The sequence below is a fragment of the Coregonus clupeaformis genome, chromosome 38 (genome assembly GCF_020615455.1).
Source record: "Coregonus clupeaformis isolate EN_2021a chromosome 38, ASM2061545v1, whole genome shotgun sequence".
Taxonomy (NCBI): Eukaryota; Metazoa; Chordata; class Actinopteri; order Salmoniformes; family Salmonidae; genus Coregonus; species Coregonus clupeaformis.
In genome coordinates, this window is record NC_059229.1 from 6,171,208 (window position 1) to 6,184,212 (window position 13,005).

Below are 13,005 nucleotides of genomic sequence, written 5' to 3' on the forward strand. Positions count from 1 at the left end.
TGGTCCCGGGGATCGAACCCACTACCTTGGCGTTACAAGCGCCGTGCTCTACCAATTGAGCTACAGAGGACCACGGATCAACCAACAACCCCACAGTACATCTTTATATGGAGACCTGGAGCTGCTCCTTGTAAACGACCCGCCCTCTAAGACACATACAGCACCGGATGTCACAGGAAGGCCAAAAAGATCATCAAGGACATCAACCACCAGAGCCACTGCCTGTTCACCCCGCTATCATCCAGAAGGCGAGGTCAGTACAGGTGCATCAAAGCTGGGACCGAGAGAATGAAAAACAGCTTGTATCTTAAGGCATCAGACTGTTAAATAGCCATCACTAGCACATTAGAGGTTGCTGCTTACTATTGAAATCACTGGCCACTTTAAGAAATGGAACACTAGTCACTTTAATAATGTTTACATATCTTGCACTACTCATCTCATATGTATATACTGCATTCTATTCTAATGTATCTTAGTCCATGCCACTCTGTCATTGCTTGTCCATATATGTATATATTCTCAAATCCCATTCCTTACTAGTTTTGTGTGTATTGGGTATATGTTGTGAAATTGTCAGATATTACTGCACTGACGGAGCTAGAAGCACAAGCATTTCGCTACACCCGCAATAACATCTGCTAAACTCGTGTATGTGACCAATCAAATTTGATTTGATTTGATTAGAAGAGATCAAGCCAGATAGGCCTAGATTTCCTATATGGGTTAACACTCGTAAACACACTAGCCCAGGGTTTCCCAAGGGGTGCACGTTTTTAGTTTTTGCCCTAGCACTGCACAGCGGATTCAAATAATCAACTAATCATCAAGCTTTGATAATTTGAGTCAGCTGTGTAGTGTTAGGGCAAAAACCAAAACGTGCACCCCTTGGGTCCCGAGGACCCTGTTTGGGAAACGCTGCACTAGCCTATACAGTAGACAATAGTGTATAATCACCCTCTACAGTACAGGACACATCAAATCAGCTATCAGAGTGCGATCAGAATGTCTGTAGCAATAGCTCAACAGATGCAGATGACTTGAATGGAGGAATGGAGGATCCCTGCCACACACAACGGTGAGATAAACATGTCCCTGCTCTATAGGGTGAAAGAGGGACAGAGAGTGTGAGATCAGCCAATCTGATCACTATCATTGCCATGCATAACTTGGCTACACTATAGCTGTGAGTAAAATGTTTGTTCCTGTTTTTAATTCCTCTCAAGTTTAAGATGAAAAAGGCTCTCAGTCTCTCAGTCGGATTGAATCACGGCTGGCTGTCCATGGTAAGATGACTGTATAAGTAGAGGACAATAGTATGTCCATGGTCTTAACCGATAAGACCACCTACGCTATTATAGTCTATACAGAATCTAGCCTTCAATGCATTTTCCTCTGAAAGAGCATTACGGCAGTAGTATCAATCTTGTCTAAGGCTCTTTGTAGAACGTCATTCTCAAATACATCAGCTATTGAAGTGCAGGCTAACGTTTATACATTAGATTAAACTGCATAGATTTTTTGTTATAATCAGATTACACATACAAATGGGGAAAAAATCACAAAGCCACATCGACAGTCTTTTAAAAGGTTCTATGTATTCACCTTGCTCGTGCCTGCATACAACACCAGCCGCAAATAGGAGCTTTTTTCCATCAGGGTTGGGGACAAAACTAACCAAATATTATAGCTTGGGAAGAGTATAACAACATATAGTATTAACAAATGTTTCGACACTGTAAATGGGAATCAGTTGTAAGACTGTAATAACGACTATATTATAACCAATTATTATTTGTTTTGTACATAAAATAATTCAAAACCCATGGTGTTAGTCGGTTTTTCCATCTGCAAATTTCTCCCAGTCCCTAACCTCCATCAGTTTGACAATCAGCTGATGATAGCGAGCTCCAGCTGTTAGTGCTACCCCATGCCCAAAGCAGAGTGCCCTAACATTCACTCTCTGTAGGCTACACGGTTTTTAATCGACGTGTATATTTTATGCTTGGACAATTTCTCTGAATACATGTTAACTCCTGCATATAACATGCCATGATGTTCTATAAGTGGGCTTACATGCTGCAAAAGAGGGCAGAAGTAGGTTAAGACCCTCAAGTGGTGTTGTGGCAACCACATCTAGGCTTGTTTTACCAGTCAATAGGCTACAACGTTGCACTGACAGTCGAGTGATAACACATTATGGCAGCATTGTTATCGATCATTCAGCTTATTATAGAGAAATGCAACTGAATGACAGTTAATTCATTTGTTTAGATCAACATAAATACCCAGGCAAATAACACATTGGCATGGCATGCAAGCTCGAAGCTATTGACCAACAAAAGTGCCGTTTTTCTTACCTGTTATGGTTATTGTGGAACTTCTTGTTTCGAAATTTCTTTTGCCTCTGGTAGTTCGTGTTCTGAATGGACGACGGAAACGTCGATGCATATCCGTGTTCACACTCTGTTGAAATAAAATTGTGTTTAAGGCAAGTTGGACCGTCCCCCACCATATGCAACATTTTGTAAACAACGGGAAAAAATATACAATGTTGGTGCTAGATCATCCGAATAAATTGTGCAACTCTTGCCACCCACCACACATCTACCGTTCGTTAACGGAATTAATCGTTTGTTTTCGGTGATGACGCTTGAAAACAGCAACAACACACACAGAACACTGTCACTGACATAGCCTAGCTACATTTGTCTGTGGTGTATTTTAAAGTTGTCAAACATGACAAGCAAATGTTTTTAAAACTCTGAAAAGACACAAATGAACCTACATAATCAAATTAAACGAATCTAACCACAAATGCCTAACGTTATTTATTTATTTTGCATACCTCTCTCCCTCCTTTCTAGATATTCTGCTGCTTCCAATAACCTCTGGATGTTCATCAACTGCACTGCCGTCATTCTGCTAGAGCTAGCGAACGTTAGCTAAACGTTTCTACAACTTGTGATACTATTTCAAAGACAGGTATTATTGCGTTTCACGATCCAAAATCGGAATAATTGTTCCTCGTTGAGTATAACACAAAACGTTACTTCAGAAATGTCTTGTTTGTTAGCTAATTTGTTTGCTGGATCTGGAATTAAAAGCCTTGTCGAAAAAAATATTCCTAGTCTTATACAACACAGCTAGCTAGCTGCAGCCTATTCAGTCAGTTTTTCAGCCGTTAAAAAATCGAAAAACGAGTGTAGCAAAGTATTAAAAGTATTCAGGAAAAAGAGTTAAAAATTTTACAAAATGGATATAAACTACATAACATTTCCACCGAAAGCCCAAAGCCTGCAAAGTCCCTGCTGCTGCCTGTGTTCACTCCTCCCAGTTTGTTTACCTAGCTCCACAGCTGAGGGGCGGAGACCTAGCTCGAGCTGGGGGCTGGTCTCGACGCAAAGCTATATGGGATATTGAGTCTTTATTCTATTGATCTCTAAGCTGAAAATATTACCCCTATGCTATGGCTGCTATGCTACTTTGCAATGTACTACTGTCCACCTCCAATGTTTCATGTTATTGAAATAATTACTTTTAATTGGAAATGTAAAGGAAAGAGACTAAATTATATGAATAAGCCTTATTTTAATAGCCTGATATTCCTATGTTATTATGTTAAAACGTTATTAACTGGCCTATAATGGGTCTAAAAGCAGGAATGGGCTACAGATCACTCCAGACTAAAGACATCAAACATGAATATTGTCCACTGGATTGTAGTTGAAAACCGGTCTGTATGCTATTCCCGATGATCATATCTCCTTTCACATTCATTTCTAGCAAAAAAGACTGCAAGCCAGAGTGGGGGTGTACCTGCCGACTGAAGCCAGGCCCAGCAACAAATTACATCACCGCAAAGGAGACGCTCGATTGGTGATACCTTGTGACAGGCATCTCATGCGAACTTGCACTTGACCAATCACAAAGGGATTTCGCGCCATGTGGAAAACCCGCAAGTATCAGGAAGCAACAACAATCGGGTAGAAAAAAAGGAGAGATGAAAATGTTGCACGAAAGATATCATTGTTTGTTAGATAATAAGAGAATAGTAATCAATCAATTTACTCTAACTTTGAAACTTACTTATTATATTAAACTTTTTGCAATAACCTGATACGTAAATGGTGTACTAAAGAAAGTATTTTTTATAGAAAATCTAATAAAGCATGCAAGCATCTATTCAACAAAATCCCTTTCTTGAGATTTACAGATTGTACAACTATTGCACAATGAACAGAAATATAAAGCAATACAACTGAAACCAGGTGCTCTAGGCTAGCGTCATAATAGTGAGAAAAAGCATCCTATCTGAAATATGTGCAAACATCTAACAATAGGCCTATCTCTCCCCCCAAACAATCGAGCTGTTTAGACTACCGAGGAGGCTGCGGGGGCACTATGACGTCACCCCAAAATGTGTTGGAGGGCGCTGCGATGCTGTGGTAAAATATATCTACTCTCAAAGTGGTGGCCAACAAAATGTTCTGTGCACCCACACCTAAAACCATTGTGGGGTTTAATAAATCTAGGCTTCGTCAGTGGCCTGGCCTATATGGTCAAATAGGAATATATGGTGAAATAGGAATTTAGGTTAAATAATTAAATTGTTCCAGTGAGCAGGTGCAAAGCAAATTATGCTTTTGAGGGGTAGAAAAACATACACAAAATTATATATCTTAATCATATCAGAAATCTAGACTACAGGGAAAGTAATAGATAATGTATTACATTCATAATATTAGGCTATTAGTGCAGTGCAATATCAGTGCGCGTGCATAATAATGCATGCATGAGAATAATAAGTAGATCAGTTGAATGAACTCAGCCCTTTGTTGTCTCGCGTCTGTTGACAATGAAACTCTTGTTTCCCTGAATATTACTGGGAGAAAACCGGTACACAAATAAACTTACTTCCATCCTTCCTCTCCGCGTTCTCGATAAAACTTGCTGCTTCCAGCAAAACTTGAACGTTTTTCAGAAAAGTATCAATCTGACTCAATGGAGAAGAAGCGCCGTCTCTGGAGTTGAAGACGTCATTAATAGAGCAACTAGACATATCAAAATCTTGCTGATCCATAGACGTTTCGGAGTCCAAAAACACATATTCGCTCTTCAACTCTCTTTTCTGCCTATCACTTCTGGCCATTTTCGTTCACTTAGGCTGCTTTGCTGGCTACTTTTCCTGGAGGAAAATAAACAGAAAGGCAGCTAGCAGTAGAGCCTGCTTTGCTTGTTGGTGGTGATAGGGCTTTTATGAACGCAGGTTATATTGCACGAAACCGTGCTTGGAGGATTGTTGCGCATTGGGTACACGGAAAGCCTGCCTCTGTCTGATGCACGCCGCATGGTCCTAACGCCGGCCTTTCAAGGTAGGTTCCTGCCAACGGTTGTCTCTACGTCTCTTCTTTGGCCCCCATATTTTGTGGACTACAGACAATATTACTGAAATATTTCTTTATGATAGCAACAGAATGAAAACTATTCGAGTTGGTGTATAAGGTGGCTATAAGCACTGTATGTAATACGATTATATTTTGGTGTTCATCTTCTTTGTGACTCATGTAGGCTGTTTTGTTTTGTTCACATCACTAAGGTCATGTGAATGAAGGATTACTTTAATATTATCAGCAATTGAGAGGATAGGTCACACACACCCATTCATATTGTCTACATTCAGACTATTGTTGTCTTTCTGGACCAGGTCCAGGTGTGTATAACATGTATTGCCTGCCTGAATAAGTCTGAAAAATGAATGCACTCACTAACTGTAAGTCGCTCTGGATAAGAGTGTCTGCTAAATGACTAAAATGTAAATGAATAGGCTAGAAAAAACTCCAGTCTTCTTGAACTTCAACCCGGAAGGAGAATTCCTTTGAAAAAGAGGGAAAAGTACTCAATTTTTGTGTGTGACTGCCTGGAATGGATTGAACTGATTACCGTTGATTCTTTCCCCATTTCCCAGTAGCCTTTTAGCTTTTTACAGCACAAGATAGTTCTTTTTACCGGTACGTAGCCTACATGTTGAGACAGAGCTCTCTCCTCTCTGAAATCTACTTTAAAACACACACACACACACACACACACACACACACACACACACACACACACACACCACTTCAAAGCAGCAGCAGTGGGCCACGGGTGTTTGAAGTAAGGTTCACAGAGAAAACGTTGAAGTCCAACGCACAAGGGAACCACTACAGTGTCCGTCCCCTCTCTATCACCGCCTGCTGCGTAGAGGGAAAAGAGGAAGGAAAGGACGGAAGCCATTTGAGGGACAGAGCTAGCTGCCCTGCCCTGGTCTGGTCTGCCTCAGTGGCCTTGTTTGAAGGTGTTGCATTTGCAAAATGAATGGATCTATAAAAAAATGCTCCATAATATTAGTAGGCCTATATATGAGTAGCCTATATAGGAGTTCTAATTCCTAATTCTATGAGTATAACTTCCCTGTGTTTCGAGGTAAATAGGTTCAGTTTGTTCATTGTAATATAAAGTCCAATGTTTGACCAATCAGGTATCCAAGATGGAACAATGGAATATCCCAAATCATAGGAGTCAGACTTTCAATCGGTAGAGTAGACTGACAGACAGACAGACAGCACTGGTCTCCAGTGTGGGAGAAAGGCTTATGAGAAGGCCATAGCTTGGGGCTGATTGAGTGGTGCCCGAAGAAGCCAAAGACACACCACTGACTCACTCAGGTGTGGACCCATGCCGTATACAAAACACACACACACACACACACACACACACACATACACACACACATACACACACACACGCACACACAACTGACCCACCACCAAGGGGTACATACACACACAAAAAAAAATGTATGCACGCATGACTGTAAGTGGCTTTGGATAAAAGCGTCTGCTAAATGGCATATTATTATTATATTATTAAGGAGTGGAATCATGCCGTTTACAACCATTCAGCCCTCCTCTTATGACACGGGTCAACCGTTCCCTTTCAAGTTATCATTTAAATTAAAACAAGCTCTATGTTCTTTAATTAAAGGGTAATTCCTGTGTCAAAACAAGGGATCCTAGCTTACACACTCACACACACACACACACACGCACGCACGCACACACACACACACACACACACACACACACACACACTCCCACACACACCCTTGCCTTAAGCCATGGAAGATGACTAACAAACCATGCAGGGTGGATCCCCCCAACACCAGGGCACCAGTGGATAACCCAGGTCAACTATTCCAATAACTACAGCTCATTCTTCAAGGCTTAACTGGCGACCATAACAACCAGCTCATCCCTTATAGCAAGCCCTAAGGACAGACTCAGACTGTTGAAATGGCATCCTAGTAGTGCACTATAGGGATTATACTATTGCACTAGAAAATAGGGGGCCATTTCAGATTGGCCCTAAAAGTGTTTAAATGCTATGCCAAGACTAATGTCTCAATTGGGGATATTCGTTTTAAAAAAAAAATGAATTTCCAGACCGGAATTTTTGTCAAAATACATTAAATGAGTCAACGCCATATCAATTAACTTGTTTTGATTAAAAACAGCAGGCTGTAATGGAAACTGGGGACATGATACACCTTCAGTAATTATGTTGGGAAAACAATCGCTGTTAATGTCTGAGTAGGTGGTTGGCATTTAGTCTCAGGAACCCATCATAATTTTTTGTGTGTGTGTAATTTTTACCTGCTTTTTCTCCCCAATTTCGTGATTACGATCTTGTCTCATCTCTGCAACTCCCCAACGGGCTCGGGAGAGGCGAAGGATGAGTCATGCGTCCTCCGAAACATGACCCACCAAGCTGCGCTCCTTAACACCCGCTCGCTTAACCCGGAAGCCAGCTGCACCAATGTGTCAGAGGAAACACCGTTCAACTGACGACCAAAGTCAGCCTGCAGGCGCCCGGCCCGCCACAAGGAGTCGCTAGAGCGCAATGAGCCAAGTAAAGCCCCCCCCGGCCAAACATTCCCCTAACCCGGACGACGCTGGGCCAATTGTGCACCGCCATATGGGACTCCCGGTCACGGCCGGTTGTGACACAGCCTGGGATCGAACCCCAGGCTGTAGTGACGCCGCAACACTGCGATGCAGTGCCTTAGACAGCTGCGCCACTCGGGAGGCCAGGATCCCATCATTTTGGCCACCGCTGGTGAATTTACCAGAAGCCTCTTGTTTCCTGACCCGTTTTTGCGTAATTTTTTTGTCATCCTCACACTTCAGTGTCTCCATGGAAGGGACATATTAGAAGCATTGATGAAATGAAACCTTCAAATGAGAGAGAGATAGATACACAGAGAGATATACATAGAGAGAGAGAGGGGGGAGAAAGAGAGAGATAGGGGGGAGAGAGAGAGAGAAAGAGAGATACATTGAAACAATATAAAACAAACTTTATTATTACTTCCCTGCAAAACCTCAGTGACATTTTGGTAAATGTCAGCGATTCACATCATTCTCCTCCGAGGACACATACAGCAGTGGGTGTTCATGGGTAATTAGCTAACATCTGTCCGTTAGCTAGCTACCAAGATTTTAACTCACTGAGAGGGAGAGAGAGACAGAGAGAGAAAGCGAGAGAGAGACAGTGAGGGAGAGAGAGAACTCATCACATGACTTGTCACATATGCTGCTGCTACTGTTTACAATCTGTCACTTTATTCCTAGTTATATGTACATATCTACCTCAATTACCTCGTACCCCTGCACATCAACTCGGTACTGGTACCTGTGTATATAGCCAGGTTATTGTTACTCATTGTGTATCTACAGTGTTATTACTTTTATTTTATTTGTCTATTTTCTTTCTCTCTGCATTGTTGGGAAGGGCCTGTAAGTAAGCATTTCACTGTTAGTCTACACCTGTTGTTTATGAAGCATGTGACTAATAAAATTGGATTGATTTGATTTGCATTAAAGTCTTCTGATCTAAAACATGGACTACCCTTCAGATTCACCTCTGTTACGATTGAGACGTATAAAGAGCTTTCACTCTACAGGCCTTTTTACATCCCTAAATTCCTATCTTTGACCCCCCACAAGCCCTCAAAAGTACTCTTTTGTTTTATTGTCATACTCCCTACACCCTTTTGACCCCAAACCCCATTTCAAACAGGTGTGTAAATCAACTATGTTCTTTCTCTTTTGGCTGTCATGTGTTGTTAACAGGGACCCTGTTCAACCCCTCAGTGTGTGTATGTGTGTGTGTGTCTGTGTGTGTGTCTGTGTGTGTCTGTCTGTGTGTGTGTGTGTGTGTGTGTGTGTGTGTGTGTGTGTGTATGTAGGTGTGTGTGTGTGTAGGTGTGGACTGTTGTTTGCATCCGCCTCAGTCTGAAAGGGTATTTGTTCTAAAATGGACACCCTCATGATGAGAGGCTGTAAAGGTTTCCTCTTAGTTGTTGTGTTGTTTTGTCCATGCTCAATTACATGATTATAATGATTACTGACTTTAATTCCCAGCTTTCAGTATGTGTGAGCGATGGACGATGGAGGTCTACTCTAACACAGACACATAAACACACACATACGTAAACACACACAAACACACACACACACACACACAAACACACACACGTAAAAAAGCACACACACACACACACACATGCAAATCCTGTTTGCCCCTTCCTCAAAACAAATAGGTTTACTAACTGAGTTACATGCTTGGTCTCTGTTTGTTTAGTTGACTGACACCCACACTATGAAACCCAATACAAGCTAGCTTGTACAGGTGCCTATGTGTACTCTATCCCACGGGCATTCAGAGACCATGTTCAAAACATCGTCCATCATGACAGCGCTTTCTCATAAAAGCAACACAACAGTGGGAGTGACAAAGTGTTTTTTGGTGGGAGTATTTCACTTCACATGACCTCCCGTTGACACCAGCTAGCTAGCTAGCAGTCACGTCAGCTAATTAACTTAGCCTGTTTTCCCATGGGGCCAACCATCTATAGCCCTACGGGTCTCTCTGATTTGTCAGGGATTGTCCCCTAGATGTTAATCTCACCAATATGTCTTCTATCAGATATCAGTCAGTCAGGCCCGTTTTCTTTTGTCTTGTATCACCTAGGGAAAGACTTCCTGTATATTATCTTGGGCCTAAAGGATATTCTCACTCTCTTCCTTGTGATACAGTCCCAAATACTCTGCTGCTAGGCTACAGCTCCAGTCCCAAATATTCTGCTGCTAGGCTCCAGCTCCAGTCCCAATACTCTGCTGCTAGGCTACAGCTCCAGTCCCAAATACTCTGCTACTAGGCTACAGCTCCAGTCCCCAATACTCTGCTGCTAGGCTACAACTCCAGTCCCAAATACTCTGCTGCTAGGCTACAGCTTCAGTCCCCAATACACTGCTGCTAGGCTACAACTCCAGTCCCAAATACTCTGCTGCTAGGCTACAGCTTCAGTCCCCAATACTCTGCTGCTAGGCTACAGCTCCAGTCCCAAATATTCTGCTGCTAGGCTACAGCTTCAGTCCCCAATACTCTGCTGCTAGGTTACAGCTCCAGTCCCAAATAGTCAGCTGCTAGGCTACAGCTCCAGTCCCAAATACTCTGCTGCTAGGCTACAGCTCCAGTCCCAAATACTCTGCTGCTAGGCTCCAGCTCCAGTCCCCAATACGCTGCTGCTTGGCTACAGGTCCAGTCCCAAATATTCTGCTGCTAGGCTACAGCTCCAGTCCCAAATACTCTGCTGCTAGGCTACAGCTCCAGTCCCAATACTCTGCTGCTAGGCCACAGCTCCAGTCCCAAATATTCTGCTGCTAGGCTACAGCTCCAGTCCCAAATACTCTGCTGCTAGGCTACAGCTCCAGTCCCCAATACTCTACTGCTAGGCTACAGCTCCAGTCCCAAATATTCTGCTGCTAGGCTACAGCTCCAGTCCCAAATACTCTGCTGCTAGGCTACAGCTCCAGTCCCAATACTCTGCTGATAGGCTACAGCTCCAGTCCCAAATTCTCTGCTGCTAGGCTACAGCTCCAGTCCCAAATACTCTGCTGCTAGGCTACAGCTCCAGTCCCCAATACTCTGCTGCTAGGCTACAGCTCCAGTCCCAAATACTCTGCTGCTAGGCTAAAGCTCCAGTCCCCAAAACTCTGTTGCTAGGCTACAGCTCTAGTCCCAATACTCTGCTGCTAGGCTACAGCTCCAGTCCCAAATACTGTGCTGCTAGGCTACAGCTCCAGTCCCAATTATTCTGCTGCTTGGCTACAGCTCCAGTCCCAAATACTCTGCTGCTACGCTACAGCTCCAGTCCCAAATACTCTGCTGCTAGGCTACAGCTCCAGTCCCAAAAACTCTGTTAGTAGGCTACAGCTCTAGTCCCAAATACTCTGCTGCTAGGCTACAGCTTCAGTCCCCAATACTCTGCTGCTAGGCTATGCTCCAGTCCCAAATATTCTGCTGCTAGGCTACAGCTCCAGTCCCAAATACTCTGCTGCTAGGCTACAGCTCCAGTCCCAAATACTCTGCTGCTAGGCTACAGCTTCAGTCCCAAAAATCTCTGCTGCTAGGCTACAGCTCCACTCCCCAATACTATGTTGCTAGGCTACAGCTCCAGTCCCAATACTCTGCTGCTAGGCTACAGCTCCAGTCCCAAATATTCTGCTGCTAGGCTACAGCTCCAGTCCCAAATAATATGCTATTTAGCAGATGCCTTTATCCAAATACTCTGCTGCTAGGCTACAGATCCAGTCCCAAATATTCTACTGCTAGGCTACAGCTCCAGTCCCAAATCCTCTGCTGCTAGGCTACAGCTTCAGTCCCCAATACTCTGCTGCTAGGCTACATCTCCAGTCCCAAATATTCTGCTGCTAGGCTACAGCTCCAATCCCAAATACTCTGCTGCTAGGTTACAGCTCCAGTCCCAAATACTTTGCTGCTAGGCTACAGCTCCAGGCCCAAATATTGTGCTGCTAGGCTACAGCTCCAGTCCCAAATACTCTGCTGCTAAGCTCCAGCTCCAGTCCCCAATACTCTACTGCTAGGCTACAGCTCCAGTCCCAAATATTCTGCTGCTAGGCTACAGCTCCAGTCCCAAATACTCTGCTGCTAGGCTACAGCTCCAGTCCCAAATACTCTGCTGCTAGGCTACAGCTCCAGTCCCCAAAACTCTGTTAGTAGGCTACAGCTCTAGTCCCAAAAACTCTGCTGCTAGGCTACAGCTTCAGTCCCCAATACTCTGCTGCTAGGCTATGCTCCAGTCCCAAATATTCAGCTGCTAGGCTACAGCTCCAGTCCCAAATACTCTGCTGCTAGGCTACAGCTCCAGTCCCAAATAATATGCTATTTAGCAGACACTTTTATCCAAATACTCTGCTGCTAGGCTACAGATCCAGTCCCAAATATTCTACTGCTAGGATACAGCTCCAGTCCCAAATACTCTGCTGCTAGGCTACAGCTCCAGTCCCCAATACTCTACTGCTAGGCTACAGCTCCAGTCCCCAAAACTATGTTAGTAGGCTACAGCTCTAGTCCCAAAAACTCTGCTGCTAGGCTACAGCTTCAGTCCCCAATACTCTGCTGCTAGGCTATGCTCCAGTCCCAAATATTCTGCTGCTAGGGTACAGCTCCAGTCCCAAATATTCTACTGCTAGGATACAGCTCCAGTCCCAAATACTCTGCTGCTAGGCTACAGCTCCAGTCCCCAATACTCTGCTACTAGCCTACAGCTCCAGTCCCAAATATTGTGCTGCTAGGCTACAGCTCCAGTCCCAAATACTCTGCTGCTAAGCTCCAGCTCCAGTCCCCAATACTCTACTGCTAGGCTACAGCTCCAGTCCCCAATACGCTACTGCTAGGCTACAGCTCCAGTCCCCAATACTCTGCTACTAGCCTACAGCTCCAGTCCCAAATATTGTGCTGCTAGGCTACAGCTCCAGTCCCAAATACTCTGCTGCTAAGCTCCAGCTCCAGTCCCCAATACTCTACTGCTAGGCTACAGCTCCAGTCCCAAATATTCTGCTGCTAGGCTACAGCTCCAGTCCCAAATACTCTGCTGCT

The 13,005-nt window shown here is 43.8% G+C and overlaps 1 protein-coding gene across 2 annotated transcripts in view; it reads right to left on the minus strand.

The window, feature by feature from the left end:
• mxi1 (max interactor 1, dimerization protein) overlaps positions 1-5,285 on the minus strand; it is a 36,084-nt gene extending 30,799 nt beyond the window's left edge. The window contains exons 1-2 of one of the 2 annotated variants that reach the window (XM_041867414.2): positions 4,918-5,285; positions 2,361-2,466 (exon numbers count right to left, since the gene is read on the minus strand). In XM_041867414.2, the coding sequence (XP_041723348.1) occupies positions 2,361-2,466; positions 4,918-5,152 (341 nt within the window). In that variant the 5' untranslated portion in view covers positions 5,153-5,285. Of the gene's footprint in view, positions 1-2,360; positions 2,467-2,848; positions 3,356-4,917 lie in introns of those variants that run through there. The other variant, XM_041867415.2, reaches the window with a different exon arrangement.
• Between the last annotated feature and the right edge of the window lie 7,720 nt (positions 5,286-13,005).